Here is a 20,974-nt window from a genome sequence, read left to right on the forward strand (position 1 = left end):
CGCAGTTTTGAGCCGAGATCATAGGAGCGTGAATGTCTTGTGATGTTCAAAGCTAAGATTTACATCCACCAAGAGGTATTGTGTCATTCATCTTTTGGTAATTGGGTAGTTATGGCAAAAACAATTTTATGTATTAGAAGTCTCGACGATGATTTGGATCCACACATCCAGGCCGTTTTAGAACAAGTAAAATTACTCGATAATGAGGCAAAATTTGTTTGCCTTAATCCTTATTCTAGAGGTCATTACATTGAAATCACCGCAGGAAAAGATTCGGAGCTTAGTCCGAGCTGCGTTATCGTCGTGGATGGCGATCGAATTCCCGCTCAATCAATCACATCTGTCTGGTATCGCATGAAACCTGTAATTCTAAAGGGTGATGAAGACCTACAAGGTAGATCTTTTATATATAGTAATTTTTAAAAATTTTCAAGGCGTTTTATTCTTTTGTTTTGTTTTTTTACTTTTTATGTGCGTAGTTAAGGGGCACCCAGCGATTTGCTTCTGTAAAATAACTGTTTGAAGGAGCACATATTGCCTAGAAATTTCTAAAGCTTGAGAAAAGCTAAAAATTTCTGGATAACCGCTCCATTTGTCTTAAATGTTGGGAGGTTTTTCTAATAGCTTAACTGCGATTTTCGGAGGTTGTGTTATGTTCACATTTTAATACCAAGGTATCCGATTATTGTCAAAAAAGGTCTCCTAAAAATTTCGTTATAAAGATATAATTTTCTAATGAAACTGATGAAAGCAAGGCTACTTCTAGCGACCCCAGCAGACATTCTTAGGCGTGCGTCACGCGTTCCACCTAAGAACGTCTGCGGGGAGGCTAGGCTACTTCATGCATAGGCGTACAGGCCCGGGGGGGCGAGGGGGGCTGCAGCCCCCCCCAAATTTTGGGCAACTCAGATTTTTTGGGCAGCGAGAGAAAATTTGGGCAAAGCCGGTTAATAAAGACGTCTCCATGTTTATTTAATTATTTTAAAGACCTGGGGCCGGTTGCTCGAAGCCTGGTTAGCGCTAACCGTTGGTTAAGAGGTATCAAAATGTATAGGTTTCCATGGTATTTAACGCCGGTTAGCACTAACCATGCTTCGAGCAACCCGGGCCTGAATATTAACCTGAAGTCGGCGTAATAATCCAGTTACATTACAGTGGATGCCTAGCATGTGATGAGTAATTTTACATATTTGCAGCATTTTTTGTTGGGCACTATACTATACTGCACTAGCTGGAATGGGCTATTTCCAGTCGTGAATTGATTAAAATAACCTTTCGCATAACTTTCTAGAATCATCTCAATTCGAAGAACAGTGTATGGCAGATAGCATTTAGCAATGGGTATGGCCTGCATAGCAAGCGTTTCCGCGCGAGTTCGTTTGGAAACGCTTGCTACGTAGGCTACAATGGGTATGAAAATGAAAAAGTGGCTGACTAATTCTCAGTCTGAATTACGAGAAGAATCTTAATTCTTGTAAAAAATCTATCGAGCGGTTTAAAATTATTCGCTAATTTGTTAAAGTAGACCGAAATGTTTACAAAACCGCTAACAAGAGTGTCTCGATACATACTAATCAAATCCTTCTTTCGATTCTAGCAATCAAGTAGAGCTATCTCCACGATCTTTCACACATGTTTTTAAAAAGATTAAGACCACTATGAGGTGAAATTGCAGGTCAAAAGCGCTCCGTTCTCTACAGATAACGGCCAAAAATCAAGATTTTCCTTTTCTTACCGTATTTCTAATAATAAAAACTTCATTCCAAAATATCTCGATAACGCTCTTAAGGTTTGCTTAAACTTCACGAACATCGAGGCGACCGTATTAGAGAAAAAAGCTCCTGTGAACGATTTTGTAAGGTTCCCTTGCCGAGAATCATTGCTGAAGTAAAATAGGTAATGGAGTCATTTCGTTGCTATGACAACTCCGATGTCATTGCAACCCTGATGATGACAAATTTTCATCTTAATACAACTGTGGTCGCAATTTTTCCAAATGTTTGTTTATGGCGACGTAGTTTATGCTCAGACTTGGTATTGACCCTGAAAAACTGTATCGAGCCACCTTCATATGCCAGGACGGCCTATGTTGTTGCAATATGGCCCTCATTTCTTTTCGACTCTTTCGTAAAAATTTGGGCAACTTGCGAGATTTTTGGGGGCAAATGGTTTACCGCCCCCCCTGGCAAAAAATTTCCCGTACGCCTATGACTTCATGTCCTCAAACTTTCTACCGGATCCATCCCGAAGGGTAGCTGACACTTTCGGACCCGGACGAAAAAGCACTTAAGACTTTCAGAGCAACCCCAAATTAACTAAACAGGCTTCTAAAGCCAGTAGAAAACCATTTGAGACACTTTTGGCGTGTTTGGAAACATTCGGCCGGTGGGTGCCCCTGGTAGTTGTTATAAGTAGTAATAGGTAAGTTTTACTTTGCGTCGCAAAATGATTTGTGGTGGTGTAGAGTACTCCTCGATACTAATATTGCTTTGCACATTCTCTGCACTGCGCTCCATACATTTTCTACAGAGCTGGGTAAGAGAATTTGCCTATTGTGGTCATTTTCAGGGGTGGGTTCATACCCCGGCGTGCCCAATCAATGAAAATCGGTCATCGGAAACCAATCAATATAATTAATATAATCTATAAAAATCAATCGATTAGTATCGATTGGTTTCACCAATCGATGAAAATCGATACTCACAATGCAAATCCTCCTCAGCATCGCGGAGAAAGGGGAAAGTGGCCGAATCTCTTGTTATTTGTAGGAGTCGATACTTTCAAGAAATGTTGTTCAGTCGGTCAGTGTAAAACGCGGTCTGCGGACTGCAGACTGCAGACTGCGGACCAGAGGTAAAATGAAGACTGAGTGTAAAATGCAGAATGAGAAGTCTCAAGAAACGTTCCTCGGACCTTGGATCAGTATCTGACTCTCTTATGATTTCTACACGGTCGCGGATCGGCCGAGGGAAAGTAACACGGCATCTCGACGAAGGGGACGGCCAGAAGGAAAGAGCGGCAAAATGGCTCCCTTTCTTCTTCCTTCCCACTCCCCCCTCCCCCGCGCTTCCCTCGTTAATATAATAGAGACGGAAGAGTAGGAGTAGTCCCCATTTTTCCTAAGGGATATTAGAGCGAGCAAAACGCGAGCGCGCGTGAAAATCATCCCACTCGATCCTCGAGACAGGCGAGACGCGGCGGTGAGAGAGAAAAATCGCCTTTCTCAAATGGGTTGATTTTCAAGCGCACGTGCGTTTCGCTCGCTCTAGTATCCCTGAGGAAAAATGGGCACTACTCGTAGTCTACGGAAGAGATGGCTTTGAGCGAGTTAGAGATAGCTGCAAGATTATGCTGAGCGTTGAACTTTGACATCTTTATACGTACAATAATAAACGGAAAATGTTGGGAAAGCGACAAATAAGTAGCACTCCCACGGAAGTGCAATCAATGGCTAAAAGGTGGGACTTTTGTTTATCTTCAGGTGTGATCATTGCAAATTTTGTCTCCAAAGAGTGGATGTCGGTGCTTCGTTCATTGTCGATGTATCTTTCCCACGCGCGATGGATTAACCCACTGACACCGCAAGTGGATCTCCTGAACTGCAAGCCTTCTCAGTTACGACTTGCGCAGCAGGTTGGGCTGACTGTGCCGAAGACCACTATCACAAATAACCCTCCTGCTGTAGAGAAGCTCTTTAGCAGAGTGGAAAACGGACGCGTGGTGTTTAAGAGTTTGACAGGACTTTTTGTGCCGCCAGATATTGGACTTTTCACAACTGAGATCACTAAAGAGTTTCCATCGGTGTCACAGGACGGTATCACCCATTGCCCGAGCATTTATCAAGAGCTGGTGGAACGGAGATCCGATCTACGCATCACTGTTGTCGGAAACAAAGTCTTTGCTGTTCGTATTGCCTCGCAAACACTCGATGAACATGAAGATCGCTTGGATTGGAGAAGAAGGCAAGATAAGAAAGAGCTTTACAGCGAAGCACAGGTGCATGAAAGGCCGTTTGTAACTAGTCATTCACGTGGTACAGAACCGCCATGATAGAGAGCAGGGAACACATTGGTAAATGACAAATAAAAGGTTTACATTATTTAAATAGAAATTTCCTTTATTTGTCTTGTCACGGTACGTCCCTTGCTCTCCAGCGTGGCGACTTTGTACCACGTGAGTGATCAGCTGTAAAGGGCCTATTACTGCTTAAAATTGAGTCCTTCCTCTAGGTCTAAGCATTTAACAAGCTCTGCCTCGTCCCAACCTCGTCCCCAGGTACTTCTAGCTTTCCAATACGCCGCGGCCATATTGGAAAGCGAGAAGACCCTGGGGACGAGGTTGTGCCTCGTCCCTAAGAGCTATTGCCGCTCGAAAAAGAAGGAATCATTGTGGAGTCATGGGAAGGATTTAGATCGAGCAGCGAGTACAGTGCGCGCAAACGTCCTAAAACACCACGTACCCCGCGTAACTAAGGAAAAGGGAGCCTGGGGACGATCGTTATCAAGCTGGATTGTTACAGCTTAAAAATCACTAATGGGGATTGCTCATTCTGATTCCCTCGAATCAGAATTAAAAATCCTTGATTCCCTGGTAACCAGGCGCGAATGAAGGGCCAAAAAAGAAGCCGTCGGGTCACCATGGAAAGTAATGACCGCGAGCAGCGAGGTAAGGGCATACTTCATAAGACACCACGCATGCCCATGCCAAGGGAGCCCTTGGACGAGCCACTATTAAACTTTGTTACACTTTGCAAATCACTAACGGCCAATTTTAATTCTGATCCTTCCTAACAGATATCTGACGTACTTAGGCAGCGCTTGCTAAAGTTCCAAGAAAAAGCAGGGATAAATTATGGCGCTTACGACTTCTTAGAGCGCGGCGATGACATCATATTCCTGGAGTGTAACATGGGAGGAGCGTGGCTTTGGCTGGAAGAATTTGTTGGCATTAAAGTGTCCTTGCACGTCGCGCGATTTCTACTGGGTTTAGAGGAACTTGAGACCTAAACAATGAATGGGGCTAAACTTTAAGTTACGTACAATCACAAAACGTGAAACAACAAGACGTGAATGGAACTAGAATAAGCGTACAGTTTAAATGAGTAGCTTAATATATATTTTTTTCGCTAACGATTTTCTTAGATAATTTTGATGTTCCATTCTGTATGAAAAGCACTTTTCTCTTTCATTTCCCGGCTTTTTTTTCTCTAGTACCTTTTATTCGTAACAAAGCGGTTTACGCATGAGATCGATGATCAGATCTGACTAACATTTTTTTTTTATCTCCAGAAAACGTCTCATTACCATCCTCAAGGGAATTCATGACCGATACTGTTATACACTGATTGTCGTCTGTTTCTCCGCTTTGAAGGGGCAATGTCACGAGGTTATCGCTGTTTTAAGTCAGTTCTGTGCTGAAGAAACTACTTATAATTAGTGAATGCTCCTGTGGGGTTATGAAAAAGAGGGTACTAACTATAGTAATTTGTTTGGCGATTGTTTTGCAAGCATAGAATTAAAACTTGAAAAAATTGGCCCAGATTTTTCAACTTTCAATCAATCTCCATTTTTGCCATCCTTGGCGACAGAGACGCCCGGGAACATTTTCAATACCTAAATATTGTCTTAATAACAAACTGTAGGCATTATTTTAGTATTTTTGTAGATAGCATGACATTGCCCCTTTATTAGATCTCACTAACTCAGTTATATCTATCAACCTTAAATTTCAAAAAACGTAATCAGAGATGTCTGTATTTCTCTTCATTTTGCCAGATGTCTACCGACCACACCGAAAAATTTAGCCACCAAATGGTAGAGAAGCAAAGGCCCTACCCAAACAAAATAAGACTGATCAAAGAACGCCTTGCCATCAATATTGCCGCCATTACTTATTTCGTGAAAATACGATGACGGGTTTTGTTGTCGCTTTTTCATTTTTACAATCATCGGTAGCCTAGAATCAAGTCTGAACCGATACAAGAATTAACTTTTTAAGACTCCCATTGTAAAGGAAGTCAAGAAATGCTCCGCTGTTAGAACTTTATAAACAATCCCTTTCCCCAGGACTCACTTGCCAGTAGGATAAACTTCATGGAGTGGTGGTGTGGACGGTACGGGACGCGACGGGACGTTGTGAAGGTGATCGATCAATTTAACGCGTAGACCCCTACCAATGACTGTGAGTAAAGATAATTGTTGCTTTACTTCAGAAAATTAAAATGATCAAAGCGCACTTACCTTCCCATGTGTTATAATTGAATTTCTTTATCGAACCTTAGATAAACTCAATATAGACTGTGTAATTTGTGCTTCATCATGATTATCGCTACTTTACAATTTATCAAGAGCCCTCTTGTTTACATATATAAGTGAACTTAATGGCTCAGTCAATTCCAAGCGTGCCCATCTCCCCGGACATTTGTTGGATGGGCAGTTGTCATTTTTATTTTTTGGTGGAAAAGCTGGATATGCGTCACGGTGGGGCCGGGCGGCTCATACAAAAACCCTACAGTGGGGACAACCCCAGGACAACCTTAAAATTGCATTTTCCAGTGCCATTTTTATAGGAAATCTGTAATAATCTGATCAAAACCTAACCGCTAGTTATAAATATTGCATAAACGTTCACATTTATCTGATAAATATCAATAACAGATGATAAACTATGACTTTAATGATACCTTTCTTCCAAATTCTAATGGCTGATTTATTAATGTACTGCCAGTTACGTAAACGGATCCAAATTCAGGATAGGGAAGATCAGTGAGAAATAGCGGCTTAATGATGAAGTGCTTGTTGCTTTATCCCGGCAAAAACTGAAAGTTGGCTGAACGTTTATTTTTTTTAATCAGGTGTTATTGCAAAATGTCTTCTCCTTAAATGAGTGGAAATCGATGATTCGCCCGCTAGCGTGTTATCTTTCCCACGCGCGGGGACGTGTGGAAAAGCCGGAATCCGGAATCCGGAACCAGAGCCGGAAACGGAAACGGAACCGGAACCGGAACCGGAACTTAAATTGAGAACGGGGTAAACTGGAAAACACTGAAACCAGTTCCCGATACCCTGTGTGGAAATAAAATTCAAGATGGCGTCCTCTGTTATCATTGTTTTGAGAAATTTTCAGCACAGAGATCGTGATACCAAAGATATACTCACATTCGGAAAATGACTTGCAAAAAAAAAAAAAAAAATAACATAACCACTAAAATTTAAAGAATCAGCCCATGCTGTTCCGCCGCATTCTCGAGCATAAATTCAAGGCACAACAACTTCACATTTTCACACATACTTACATTTCAATCGATTCGTCGCTTTGTCGCGATCTGTAAACAGATATGTTTTTGTAAATGGTAACATTTTTTCAAACTCAGTAAAACGGAAAAGAATGAAAACTTTTATATTCTTACTCGTACCTTTTCTTAAAAGGACCCCGTGTTTCATCCATTGTGAGGGAAAGGCGGCAAAGGGAGGAGGAGTTCTCATGTCAATCATGATCCCAAGTTGCAACACTCACGCGTATATGAAATTCTCGAAGAAAAATTTTGCGTCGTACGCAAAAAATGCGACAGTAAAAAATATAATAACAATAAATAAATATAATGTGGGATGAAAAGTCTTGATCGAGCAATTATTTTTAGTGACATTCTCAAGACAGAAACGTCTCCAATTTTTATATCTTAGGTTCGGGTTCCGGTTCGGGTTCCGGTTCCGTTTCCGGCTCCGATTCCGGTTCCGATTCCGGTTCCGGATTCCGGCTTTTCCATACGCCCCACGCGCGGTGGATGAATCCATTGTCCATTGTTGACCTGTTGAGCTCCAAGCCTCATCACCTGCGTCTCGCGCAGTAGGTTGGGCTGACTGTGCCGAAAACCACTATCACAAACAACCCTGCTGCCACGGAGTAACTGTTCGAGGAAGTTGATAATGGTAGAGTGATCTTCAAAAGTCTGACGGGGCACTTGTTGACCCAAGGCATCGCACTCTACACCAGTGAGATCACTAAAGGGTTTCCATCCTTTTCCCAGGGTAGCCTGCAGTGCATGCGTTTTCTTTGGGCGCGTGAATGTTTTTGCTCGCGAAAGCGCCTGGTTACTATTTCTACTCTCCCCAACCTTCCTCCGTCATAAAATCAAAGATGGCGGCAATAACAACACGAACATGAACAAGCTTTCGCCCACCCAAAATACGCCTGGACTGCAGGCTAGTCCCAGGGCAACATTACATAATGTCCAGGCATCTGTCAGGAGCCGATTGAAAGGAGATCTTACGATCTGCGCATCAGTACACTGTCGTTGGAAGAGAGGTATCTCCTGTTCGCATTGCCTCACGGACGCTTGATGAAGAAAGGGATTGCCTCGACTGGAGAAGGTGTCAGCACCGGTTAGCGAGAACTTTATAGTAACTCCCAGCCGTGTAGCTTTATTGATGATTATTTTTTTACTACTATTTTCTACTCAAATAAACCTCGCCGGGGGGGGGGGGGGTACTCGGGTATTGGTGAGCCGCTAACGGTTTCAAACCCTGGCTCCGTTTAGGAGAAAAATCCTAGAATACATATCCTGTTTAATACAACACCCTCACCTGCTTCTTCTCAAGTGACTTCTTAGAGTGGGGCGATGACGCCATATACTGGTGAAGCCTGGCTCTGGTTAGAAGAATTTCTTGGTCTTGACGTGTTCAGGCAAGTCGATTTCTTCTTGAGAAAAATTCATGATAACATTTCTTAGGTATAATTTAATTTTTTGGTAAAATGTCTTGACGGGCTGACATGTCTAGCATAAAAGCTTAAAAATGCTGGTAAAACTCTAATTCATAACATGGTTTTACACAATTTTTGCATCGGTTTCCGCTTTTTTCCACGGCTTCGCACCGGTTTTCGCTTCTCATTCCGCGGCTACACATTTTCCCCTGCTTTATTATTAGCGGCCAATCTTTAATCAGTCATCCTAAAACGCGGACGAGGGTTGAGACCCTCCCAAGCTGAATTCAGTGTAATTGCAATCACCATCATGCACTCTTCAGTGAGCTCATGTCGACTTCCTACCCAAGAAGGTACAGCGAAATTATCTCCTACAATACATCTACATAAAACAAAGCTTTTTATTGACCAACAATTCATTATATCCTCTTAAATACTGACACATTACTGAATCAAAATATTCAATATATTTAATATGGTGCCTAACAACCTACATAAGCAAACTGTACGATACACAGACAGCCACATTATTATGTACCATAGGCCGTTTCTTAACAGTAACGCTAAGCAGATGGCAAGCTGACTATTGACCCACTATTAAATCTTTCCCCGCTCATATTATCATAATTAAACTAGACTAAGTCACACGTACGATATATTAGACTTGTGAACAATATTGAAGTGAACAAAAAATGAGTACCAGTATTTAGTTCCCAAAGTTTATCTACAACTTTGTGAACACCTGCCTTCATGTAAATAAATGAAGTATCAAGCCTATCCTTAAAGCCTAAAGGTTGGTTTTCGCTAACGACGGAGTCGTAATGTGAGCCATAGGGTTGATGGATTGATAATGGTTCATTTTTCTTCCGACTCTGCTTTTAACTCTGTCGCCTTACGTTTGGTGAAAACTAGTGTTTCGGGAGTCAGAAGCCGTCGGAAGTCGGAAGGCGAAGAATAAACCAATCACAATGCTCGTTCCCACTGCCGTTCTCATGCGTTGTGATTGGTGGTTTAGTTCTTCCGCCCCTGGTTGCGACTCATACAGATCTGCTTTTCACTTGATCGTAAGCAACGGAGTCGTAAACGGAATCGGACTCTTGCTCCCTTGCTAATGAAAACTAGGCGCATTAAAAATAGCGGAGCTTACGAAACAACGACGGCGATGGCATGAACGTAAAGAAGAATAAGCTGAATGAGCAAAATTAAATCTTAGCACGTGCATCACTCTTTTTGGTTCATTTATTTCTGGCGGTGGCCATGCAAGACTACGACGTGAATTTTTCTAATCCGACATTTTACGTGAGAGGTGTTGAAATATCACTCTGATTTTTTTTTATCAAGATACTTGGAGAACTTAAATGGTCACGAGGACTTCAACGTGAGAAAACCATTCTAAGGGTAATGAATGGACCTTACTAAGCAGGTACGGTTTCATTAAAATTTGCACCGCCTACTAAAACGGAGAGGTTATTGGCTAAGCCCAGTTTACTGAGCGTCTGTAATGAGATTCATGCTCCTCATGGTAAACATCACGAAGTGTGCCCTCGCCCTAATCCTCACTTAAACGTAAGCAATAGGCCATTTGCACTAAGAGGTCCTGTGACATCGTTTTTATGAAAATGAAAGTTATGTGATTTTGCCTTCAAAAAACGATTAGTGGGTCATGTCTTAAGCAAAATAATAGTGATTTGGTTTTTCAAACCCGTACCATTTTCTTAAAATGAGTAACTTCGTAGCTGGTCACGTGACCAAAATGTGATTTTTTTTTAAAATTATGAATTACCTCTTACTGAACACAAATATTGCATTTAAATTTCGAGGAAAATGTTGAAAAGATGATGTGGTAACGTTTACAGCACATCTGAGCGTAACTGTCAAACGTCTAAAGATATAAGCAAAAAGTAGTTTTGGCCGCCATGTTGGAGGGCTAGAGTATGCCCTCCAACATGGCGGCCAATACAAATCATACTACTTTGTTGAAAAATCAAAGTGCCATAAAATATCTGCCTTCAATGCGTTTCCTCTCAAATTTCGGGCGTAAGATAATTTTCATGTGCTCTGTCAATGTTTGGCATCAGCAAGATTCCAAGTCATTGTTTAAAGAAAGCATTGATCACGTGACCTCTTAGTGTCTACATGAAGTCATATGGAAATAATTGTGTCCAGTATGAAGTACCTAAGTTCCGAGTTTTCTTGCATTTCCGGACAAAAGTGTTCTGTAAAGGCTATTTAAAGTCGCGTAAGTTACCTACTACAGTTGAGTTTATGTACTTTATGTTTACGTTTATTGCAGATCATGCTTTTCCTTTCAGATTCCAACTACAAGCAGTCAGTTGCAGTAACTGCCACGATGTTATACACTATAATGCTTTGGGATACGCGCTAAGGCCCTGAAACATGACGAAAAATTACAATACAACGTCTTACACTAAGCACAAAATGTTGTTAAAAGGTTTGCTTGTTTACCAAGGCATTTTAATCCACGGATTGAGCTGCTACATCACTAAAAGCAGATGCACTCAGCCTTTTTTTTCACACTAACTTGTTACAGACGTAACAAGTCCACAGTTAAACCTGGAATGCACGATCGAAAACTACATGCGGTCGTAACGTTCTTGTGTTGTGGACATCTCCGAACATGTGATCTTCGATATAACAAAGGAGAATCCATCCTGAAAGAGAAATTATTCAAACCTTAATTTAAAAAATAACAGCATTATTTATAACACAGTCATTCCACGTTCTCTTCATGGAACTTTCGGTCCGTAATTAATACTGTACGGAAAGTCAAAGATTCTTTCTTTCTCTCAATTCCGTCGTAACCGGTGCGCCTATCTCGACAAAGAAAGCCATTAAAATATAAATGTGGCGTAGGTGTAGTTTTCAAAACCATTCTGATGCACTTTTAATTTAGGTGCTTACTAAAAAAGAACATGTTTATAGGGTTGTAAAATCCTTCGGTGGGTCCTTTCTTTTTTTCCGTGATGATTAAAAAAAATTTCTTTCATTAGCCTGCAAATGTCTGCGTGGAACAAGTTATAAAAACGATGGTAACTTCTCGGACACTAAAACACTTACCGAAATCAGTCCTGGAAGATTTGACCAGAACTTGGCATTTGGTATCATGTCTTTACCAGTCTTTCCAGACCCTTTATTGATCAGTGCTCCAACCACGCAATACAAAAATATTCCAGGAAAAAATCTGCACAAGGAAAAACTTGTCACACTTAGGCCTTGGCCAAACGTCGACCTTTTCATGAGACAAACCAATCTTTTCTGGCTCATATAAGGTCGTCTGTGTGAGTTTGGATCGTTAAACACGTTCTATTCGCCTGCTTCAGACGGATAGAAAGTTTGTAGATCGTCTCCGGGACAAAAACGTCGATCTTCGAACGAACGAACGAACTAAACTAATTGTATGAAAATGTATATTTAGCCTCGTTCGGGAAAAATTTAAAAGTGAGAAAGTTGCTTTTTAGTCTGAGTCAGTCGATTAGTTCAACGCGTCCTAAGTTCGACTACTGACCCAACAGAAGATCTTAACTTAAGTCGACCTAAATTAGAGTTTGCTTCGTCTCACGATATAGTGTAAGTTCGACTTTTGCCTAGGCCTTAAACACAACAAGAGGGTACACCCTTGAGTAAAGCAATTTAAAATACCCCACGGAAATGTACGTCACTACCGGATCTGGATCTTCAGGTAAGTGCGGCGGGGGCGGAAAGGGGGGGGGGGAGGGAGGAGTTCCCCAGACACCAGGAAACTTTAGCAACGACCACGGCGATGGCAATGGCAACGAGAACGTCTAAAAGTGATAGCTTTGATGAAAAATTAACAAAAACAACCCTGCATGTACAGTGCACTCGCGAATTTCCCTTGCTCTGCTATAAGGCGCTGTTTTTTCACTCGCTTACCCAAGCTACCCTGCGCGAGCCAACGTTTCCTACATTTCCCTTCATAACTCGGCGAATCGTTTACCTGAGAAACAAAAAAATGCCTCGACTAGAAGGTTGACCAGCCTTCTAGCGGGGCCAATTTTTCTTCTTTTTCTCCGCCCACCTGAGTCAAATCGGTCAAGGAAAGTCAATCAGAGCATATGCGAGCGTTGTTTTCAGCTCTTCGCACGTATCGGGCAAAGGGGTTAAGTTTTGTCTAAAACAAATAAATGTTCGCTAAAGTTGACTCAGCTCTGCCGGGACAGGCCTAACCCTGAGGAAAACGAGGGTCTGATTGTAGTCTAAATTATCTTGCTAATTCGGTGATAAGAAACTAAAACAAAGGAAATTAAAAGCAGTACAGTACTTACACAATAAGTAGAATTGAGCCAACACTCAGAACATCCTTAGGTCCCTCGTCACCTCCTCCTCCACCACCACCACCTCCACCACCGCCCTGTTTGCACGCACCAGAATAGTTGAACACAAAACTGTACTGAATGTGAGAAGAGAGAGAGAGTGAACATCAAATCCTGAGAGTTTGGCTTACACTGTATCCATAAGAACAGCTTCTCTGACCCCTGTTCTTACGTGTTTTTTAGTTTTCATTCCTTTGTCTTTTAGAGAGTGGGATAGGCTGTGTACAGACGCCCCCCTCTTGTCTGTACACAGGTTAAGAGTGAGAGGGATAAAGGAGAAATGAAACTAATAGAGGAGCACACATGTGAGCCTGAGAAAAATTAAAACAAAACAAGATGAAAAAGAAACAGTCTGAATTGCATCGTGGCCAGCCGGTGTTCGCGTTTGCAGCTAAGGAGGATGGAAAGGTTAAAGTTCAGATTACTCAGCCACTTTTAATGCATCTTTAAATGTTGCTCCTGGAGACCCACAATTCTCAAAATTACTGCATAACAAATGCAAGAATAAAGGATCATTCTATGTTCTTTTAAGACTTCAAATTAAGCGATTTCAAATAATAATTTATGTATGATTCTTCTCAAGCAACTTAAACTAATTCAAAATTTGAAACCACAAGACTCGGGTACTTCAGTCGTTTTACTCGATGACTCAAAGTACAACAGGACTGTGAACTGAAACACACTTTTTAGCACTTTGGGACAAATGGAGCAGTTGATTAAGTTTGATTCAAGGTGGTCAGGTATTTTGAAGTTGCTTTGATGGAAAATGTGAATAATCACACAAGATCCAATCACTTCTTGAGAAAGGTCAATCAAATCGCAAACATCCCTGGATTTTCTTAGATATTCCAATGACATGCACCTTACCCACATGTACCACATTGTGTCAGCCTTCCTTTTTTGCTTTTGCATTTTTTAAAATATGCACCTTTAACTGTAAAAGGCACATTTGTATGTAAACATTACTTTTGCAGCACCACTGATGCTATGGTGGAGGTTTAGCTATAAAGCCACCCCAAATGATCCCACAATTATTATTGTGGTATCATTTAAGCCATGCCAGAGTGCTCGAACTAGTAAACTAATCACAAATGAAGACAGAACACAGTTCCTTTTCAATCCACCTATATTTCGATCACATAGATGACGTTATAAATTCTAAAGACTACATGTATTAAGCACTGTTTAATAATAATATGCCCGGTTCTTAATACCTCATATTCCTCAGGAGGATAAGTTGCACTGACTAGGTATTGATTAACTTTACCATCATCTAAATGATCTTCCCACTTTGCAAACTCGTCACACTTGAACGTGAATAGAGTTATAGTAGACTTGGAGTGAAAGAATGTCAGAGTGAAATCGTTTGGTCCTTGACAGCAGTGAAAAAAAGAAGAAAAGAAGAAATGAAAAATGAATAAGGGAATGGAGACCATTTCCTGAAGGTAATGATAATTAAATTATGCAAGCAAGAGTAATTTAATGGTTAAATCCTAAAAGATAATCCATTTATAATTTATTATTTATAAATGTTCTTTTGCATTTTAACCTCATTCGAAGCTTATTTTCTAACCTCAAGTCCTTACCACAAACTAATGTTATCAACATTTGAAAAGAAACAAATGCAATACATGCATTAACCACCTTGGTTAAAAATTTGTCTTCATGAACAGATTTTGAAAAATATCAATCTATTCTAAAAATATTGTGCAACACTACTACACGTCACTGATTGTACAGCCTTCAAATGATCAGAGGGTTTTCTATATATGCCATAATCTATATAATGGTCATAAAATTGCTGCGACTGGTCACCTCACCTGTGGAGGTTAATGCTGGCAACAATTTCCCTTTTTCAGACACACACAATGGAACGATTCATTATACAATCAACTCCCTTTATAGAGGACATTGTAGGGACTGCGAGTTAGTGTCCTCTTTAGCGAGAGTTCATAATAGTCGGAGTTTCTTTCAGTCAAATGTCTGTAATTTGTTTTTGCCAGGGATTTAGCTACTGTCCGTTTTATCAGGGTTTGCATAATAAAGGGGTGTCTGCAAGGCGAAAGTTGACTGTATGTACACATATATGAATCTCTAGCTTTTCCTGCGATTTTGGCAATATTCCTGGGCCGCCGTTCTTTATCTGGACTGAAGCATGTATTTTGAACTCCAGTGACAAACTAACTTTTTTTACTGTTACCCCACCCCTTAAGCTGACCCTAATAATATTATAAGCTTACAGGAAGTTCAACTGCATCTCGACCTACTGCGAATGTTGACTAAATAAGACTAGAGCCCTACCTGAATTGAAATCTTTACTGGCAGTTCCAATGTCGATAAATCGTGTATACAAAGTTTTGTTCAGTTTGTCTGCAAGAAAGACTTTGTTTGCCAGACAAATCCCAGAACCTGCAGGGCAGTATCCCGGAACTTCTTTACATATTGAAAAGTAGAATACACATGAGGTGTTTTTGCCTTCTACTTCGAATTGATCGCATCTTGGCACTCCCGGATCTTGTATTTCAAACTCCCAGTACTCACGCCTAGATGTTAATGACAAAAAAATGCAAAAATATCATGCACGAATCCATTATAACCAAACATGTGAAGGAGAAGATGAAAAGAAAAGAGATGACTACAATCTCTTTTGTAATCAACGTGTTCAAATTCACTGCAGCCCCGACAATGGAAAATGTGATTTATCCATAAACAAGGAGGCATGGTCAACACACTGTTTTTCAAGCTCGAACAATTCTACTTATTGACATGTCAACTTACTGTTACACTTGCTTGCAAGGTAGTTTGGCTGGCATATAGTAGTAGCAGTATAAGGGAATGCAGCCCTTCCTTTTCATTTCATCTTTTCCTGACTTACAAGTAACATGCGTTCATGTGGGACAATCCAGCTGAGGGACTGCTAGCAGTCTAATTACACAGTCATACATATATACATACATTTTTATTAATCCTAGAAGTCATGTGACTATACAGGATGCTAAAACAGTCAGCGACGAAATAGAAAAGGATGCAAAAAAAATAATAATAATAAAAGTAAACATGTCATGTAAACACGAATTGGAAAACCAGTTGCTTTGTTTATAATGAATGTCTCAGGGCAAGAAATGTCATTCACTACAGCCTCCAGTTGTTCAAAAGGTGGATAGCACTATCTACTGGATAAATCACTATCCGATGAATAACGCATTTGGTCTTCATACTACTTATCCGCTGGATACTGATTTATCTGGTGGATGGCGCTATTCATTTTTTAAACAACCGGGGCCAGGTGTTCATCTGCTTTTAAGCCTGATTTCTGCCCATCTTGACAAATTGCCATCTCCCGTGTTTTCCCCACGAAATTGTTGAGCTACATCTTCTGAAATTGGGCTAAAATGCAGATGAAAGACAAGGAATGCAACATTGAAACAAGGTAAGGTAACTTTCTTTATAAATTAACCTTCTTTCTTTCTTTTTTTGAATTAAATCTGTTTCAGTCTCATACAAACCTCTGACCGTTGTAACACAGCACCTCAAAATAATATGTGTGCGATCTGTTTTAAGACCTTGTAACACAACACATCACATATATGTTGTTATGTTTGTTCCTTTTTTTTTTCATGTTGTATCCTAGCCTTGGATTAGTCTTGGACTCAAAATTAGATAACAAGGGTCTCGATCGTTGTATTTCTTCATACAGTTCGACCTGGGTAGTTTCGAAAATGAAGCACTCGCAAACAAAGACCGAAGCATGAAGCACCCAAATCTCGAAAACGAAGCACCCAAATCTCGAAAACGAAGCACCCAAAACTCGAAAACGAAGCACCCAAACTTGAAAACGAAGCACTCAAATCTCAAAAACGAAGCACCCAAAACTCGAAAACGAAGCACCCAAAACCACTCTACGTTGACAAACTACAACTTTAAGGAGGCAATGGATGCATCCGCACCTCCAAAGGTCCACAAATCCATCCTAAGGTTTTATTTTGAGCCTGCGAACTGTTTGACCAGGCTGCTGTTTAACTGAACGTTTCTAGATAGCAAGTCCTGCATCATTAGTCTCGTGATACTTGACACATCTTATCTAATAAGCATTTTTTGGGTACACATACATGTTTATGACGACATATTAGGGATCTATGACACTGCGTGATACAGATCAGATCCAGACAGAAATTGTCCTCGGGTAATAGCCTGGGGCCAAAAAAGCGCTTCCTCTTCCGTCATTTTCATTTTGGTTTTTAAGGGCAGACAGGTTCCGCGTTTTGGGTGGGTGCTTCGTTTTCGAGTTTGGGTGCTTCGTTTTCGGGATTTGGGTGCTTCGTTTTCCAGTTCTTGGTGCTTCGTTTTCGAGATTTGGGTGCTTCCTGCTTAAGTCTTCGTTTTCGAGTGCTTCGTTTTCGAAACTACCGATCGATGTGCCACTCGACCCCTCCTGTACACAAATCAAAACATCAGACAAAAATCTATCGACGACAAACTTACTCTTTTAGGACCTTAATATTGTGGTTAACTGGAGCACATTCTTCTCCTAAAACTCCTGGAAGCACAAGATGAGCTGTAAAGAGAAGTGGAACAATAGAACAAACCCACTTTTCCGCCATTTTGCCTGATCTTCACGTTGATTCACGTGATATTTGCGGCATTTTGGTTACCAGGCTACTAGTTAGGGTACGCTGCAATGTAGAGTGTCACGTAAACGATTACTAGATAAGCTAGTGTTCAGGTTTTCTGATAAGCGCTCGTGCCCTCTTATCTTCCTCTTATCAGGGGACAAAAATCTTGATTCGCGTGAAGAGTATGTATCTCTCTGGGGGAGTCCAGCACCTATCACGCAATCCTAAAGATTTGCGTGACCTACATGTGAGAAAACTGGGATCTAATGAAAGTAAAGATGGCGACCTCCTCGGTGTCTCGCTATGTTCGGATAATGGACTCTATTCCTCTCCGAAAAATGGTGTCATTGAACCAGACAAGTTATATACATGCTGATCATATGACATACATACGAAGAAAAGCTCGGCATTCGTCAACAACGAACCAATCTTTACGCAAGACTGAGAAAACGAACATTTGCTCGCAAAGTGCTGAAAAGCATTTAGAAGGGTGTAAAGTGAAACGAGTTACATCGCAAAGTTTATTAGAGAACATAGGTTTCAAAGTGGAAAAAAATAACGCCAGGATTGACGTGAAAAAATTGTCAGTTGAGAAAGTGAAGAAAATTTTAAACTTTCTGGACGAAATTGGGATTGAGCATCAAGATAAAGGGAAAATAATTTCTCGAAGACCAGGTATTTTGACAGCAAAGGAGAATTTGCTGAGGATGCGAATAGAAGCCATGAAAAAGGCTGGAATCTATCCCGAATCTGTGGCTTATGTCGTTAAGGAGTCGCCTGGCGTGTTGACAGGAAGAACAGAAATATCATTGCCAGATAAGGTAATGGCTCAGTCCCGGTTTCGGCGGGGGTGGGGGGGTGGAGGGGGGGAGTACTTCCTTATAAGAGACTAAAGGGGATGTGCGGCTGGATGGGGTTGCATTTTTGTGACTGGATTGACAATAATCGGGTGAAATTTTCAATAGAGTTACTAGAATGGGGTCACACATTTTCAGATTTTTGGGGTAAGACAGTTCTTCATATTTACGGTTAGCAAATATACCAGAATGGGCTGTTGCATTAAATATCCCCCCCCCCCCACATTTGAGGACTTAAATTGCATTCACCCCTGAAGACTTCCATAAAAAATGTGGGCTTACCCCTGAAGAATATGGGTCCCACCCCTGAAGAATATGGGTTTACGCCTGAAGAATTCCATGAAAATTAAAGCTTCACCCCAAAGAATTCCATATTCTTTTACTCTATCCCTAAAGAAATCCTCAATTTGTAACCCCGGAGAATTCCATGTTCCTCAACTGGAAGGGTGTGGATATTAAAATGTAAAAGCCCAATGTTTGTAAAGCTGCAAATGCTCCACAGTGGGGCTTAAAAATAGGTTACAAAATAATGTCCCACCCTGGGACAAACAAATTACATTTTCCAGCTTGGCAATTTATCTTATCTGTCATGTTCACTATGTGTACTATGCTACTTAGAATATAAAAAGAACTTAAGTAACAACATGCATGAAACTACAATATCGTAACTTAGAAATTGCATGCAATAAATTATCTTCCATAAAGTAAATATGTCCATAGATCCTCTTGGAAGAGACCCCCCGTGGTTCTATTCTGGTAAGCGACCACCAGCTGCTGTAAGTGGCCACTAAGTCTTTGCATTTTAGGTGGTGGCTTATGAGGTTTGACAGCGTTTATTACCTGTTCCACAGTCAGACTGAGGCATTACTTTTTGAGAGGCATATGAATTCAAGTCAATATTTTCAACCCCACTCCTCTGATATGGTGTTAAATTTCCCACCCATACATCAAGCACAGTTATAAAAATGTCCCTCAGTGTGTACAGTATAGAGGTAGTTGTTATTACATTATAACCTTTTATTGATGCTTTCATTATTCTTTTCCCAGGTAAAATTTTTTGAGAACTTGAAAGTCAAACCAAAGTTTACCACTGATGAAATACTTCATGTACTGACCAAGTGCCCTCACCTCATCGCCAGTTACACCGTTAAGTCTCTGGAAGAAAAAATCGAGCTGTTTGAGAAAGAACTGAAATTTAACAAGCACCATATAAAGAATTTAATCCTTAAACAGCCTTCTGTTTTGACATTTAGTGAAGAAGCAATCCTTAAAAAATACAATTACTGCTTTGAGAAAATGAATTTGAGCCCATCCAGCATTGCACGCTGCCCTCGCGTGTTTCAATGTTCTCTAAAGCGAATAAGAGAAAGGCACCAGTTTTTGAAACATGTGGGTCGCATTACAGATGAGATGAGGATGGATGATTATGGACTAGGTCTTATCGTCACAACCTCAGATAAACAGTTTGTGGAAAAGGTTGCAAAGACATCAATAGAGGATTTTAAATCCTTTATAAACAATATTGACTCACTCATCAGCTGTGCCAATGAAATTGAGTTAAATAATAAACAGTATAAAGAAGGGAAGATGGAGGAAAGTGAACCAAAAAAGCCAACTGCGGAAACATAGCAAATGTACATGTACAACTGCTTTAAACAAATTGATGTTTAGATTAACATCACTTGTGTATTAGAGAAACCAAATGAACTGATGATTTAGTGATCCCATTTTGATTAGCCTGCGAACATGCTCTCCATTTGGGGGAGTCGCGAGGAGTCACGCGGGAGCCGCATGCAAAAGGAAACTCGAATCAAGAGCTTGCTCGCAGGCTATGTTTTGATAAGGCTGGTAGCTGAAAAAGCGTTAGTAACAGAGGAAACCCTGAGAGCGTGTGAAGGATTTAACTAGTCTTTGCCACTCAGATCAATAAATGAACATTAAGTCACACAAACTCACACAGTTTCTTTTATACACAGAGAATTCAAAGTATCCTTTGCCTTACACACAGTACCCGACATTTCACAGACCTTCAAAATTCTCAAATCTGATTAGCTATCAACTGTCCTGATTTATAATGGCAATAGGACTGAGTGGAGTCCAGTTCAGTGGGTAATCATACGAGCGATTAACAAAATCGGATGACCACGTAGCGTAAGTCTGATCTGTTTAATCACGAGTATGATTACAGACCGAATTGGACGACATGAATTTCTGTTACCAATTAATCATAACCATAACAAAATTTGTGATATTGTAGGCTTTTTTTGAAATTAAAACACAAGAAATTCCGAGAGTTTTTTTTGCTAGCAGTGAAAAAAGCCATTTAAGTGCGCGCGTACGATGGCGTGTACTGTCCAAATACTTATGCATGACGCGTACTGTCCTATTACACTGTCCTATTAGTGCTGAAATCAGGACAGTTGATAGCCAATCAGTTCTGAGAATTTTGTTA

The 20,974-nt window shown here is 40.6% G+C and overlaps 3 protein-coding genes across 3 annotated transcripts; 2 read left to right on the forward strand and 1 right to left on the reverse strand.

The window, feature by feature from the left end:
* Positions 1–6,234, forward strand: LOC140937112 (uncharacterized). The gene is made up of 3 exons (XM_073386644.1): positions 1–394; positions 3,482–3,996; positions 4,794–6,234. Exons 1-3 carry the CDS (start codon positions 43–45, stop codon positions 5,004–5,006), a joined length of 1,080 nt encoding a protein of 359 aa, XP_073242745.1. The 5' UTR covers positions 1–42; the 3' UTR covers positions 5,007–6,234.
* A 2,847-nt stretch (positions 6,235–9,081) lies between these two features.
* On the reverse strand, positions 9,082–17,800 carry LOC140938117 (uncharacterized). The gene is made up of 6 exons (XM_073387645.1): positions 17,535–17,800; positions 15,354–15,595; positions 14,267–14,424; positions 13,005–13,147; positions 11,779–11,902; positions 9,082–11,372 (listed from the first exon to the last, which is right to left on the reverse strand). Exons 1-6 carry the CDS (start codon positions 17,651–17,653, stop codon positions 11,295–11,297), a joined length of 864 nt encoding a protein of 287 aa, XP_073243746.1. The 5' UTR covers positions 17,654–17,800; the 3' UTR covers positions 9,082–11,294.
* Positions 17,801–17,943: 143 nt separating this feature from the next.
* On the forward strand, positions 17,944–20,391 carry LOC140938119 (transcription termination factor 3, mitochondrial-like). Its single transcript, XM_073387646.1, has 2 exons — positions 17,944–18,486; positions 19,570–20,391. The coding sequence occupies exons 1-2, from the start codon at positions 17,944–17,946 to the stop codon at positions 20,149–20,151; spliced, it is 1,125 nt and encodes a 374-aa protein (XP_073243747.1). The 3' UTR covers positions 20,152–20,391.
* Positions 20,392–20,974: the final 583 nt, after the last annotated feature.

This window comes from Porites lutea, chromosome 5 (genome assembly GCF_958299795.1).
Source record: "Porites lutea chromosome 5, jaPorLute2.1, whole genome shotgun sequence".
Classification (NCBI taxonomy): Eukaryota; Metazoa; Cnidaria; class Anthozoa; order Scleractinia; family Poritidae; genus Porites; species Porites lutea.

What these genes read in the sequence shown, in the direction of transcription:
- LOC140938117 (XM_073387645.1), bottom strand. Translation starts at nt 17,653, where the DNA reads ATGGCGGAAAAGTGGGTTTGTTCTATTGTTCCACTTCTCTTTACAGCT. An exon ending in AATATTAAGGTCCTAAAAGA is followed by an intron (nt 15,596 to 17,534) that starts GTAAGTTTGTCG and finishes ATTAACATCTAG; the next exon opens with GCGTGAGTACTGGGAGTTTG. An exon ending in ATCCTCCTGAGGAATATGAG is followed by an intron (nt 13,148 to 14,266) that starts GTATTAAGAACC and finishes TGTTCACTCTCT; the next exon opens with CTCTCTTCTCACATTCAGTA.
- LOC140938119 (XM_073387646.1), top strand. Translation starts at nt 17,944, where the DNA reads ATGGCGACCTCCTCGGTGTCTCGCTATGTTCGGATAATGGACTCTATT. An exon ending in AAATATCATTGCCAGATAAG is followed by an intron (nt 18,487 to 19,569) that starts GTAATGGCTCAG and finishes TTCTTTTCCCAG; the next exon opens with GTAAAATTTTTTGAGAACTT.
- LOC140937112 (XM_073386644.1), top strand. Translation starts at nt 43, where the DNA reads ATGTTCAAAGCTAAGATTTACATCCACCAAGAGGTATTGTGTCATTCA. An exon ending in GGGTGATGAAGACCTACAAG is followed by an intron (nt 395 to 3,481) that starts GTAGATCTTTTA and finishes GTTTATCTTCAG; the next exon opens with GTGTGATCATTGCAAATTTT. An exon ending in AGCTTTACAGCGAAGCACAG is followed by an intron (nt 3,997 to 4,793) that starts GTGCATGAAAGG and finishes CCTTCCTAACAG; the next exon opens with ATATCTGACGTACTTAGGCA.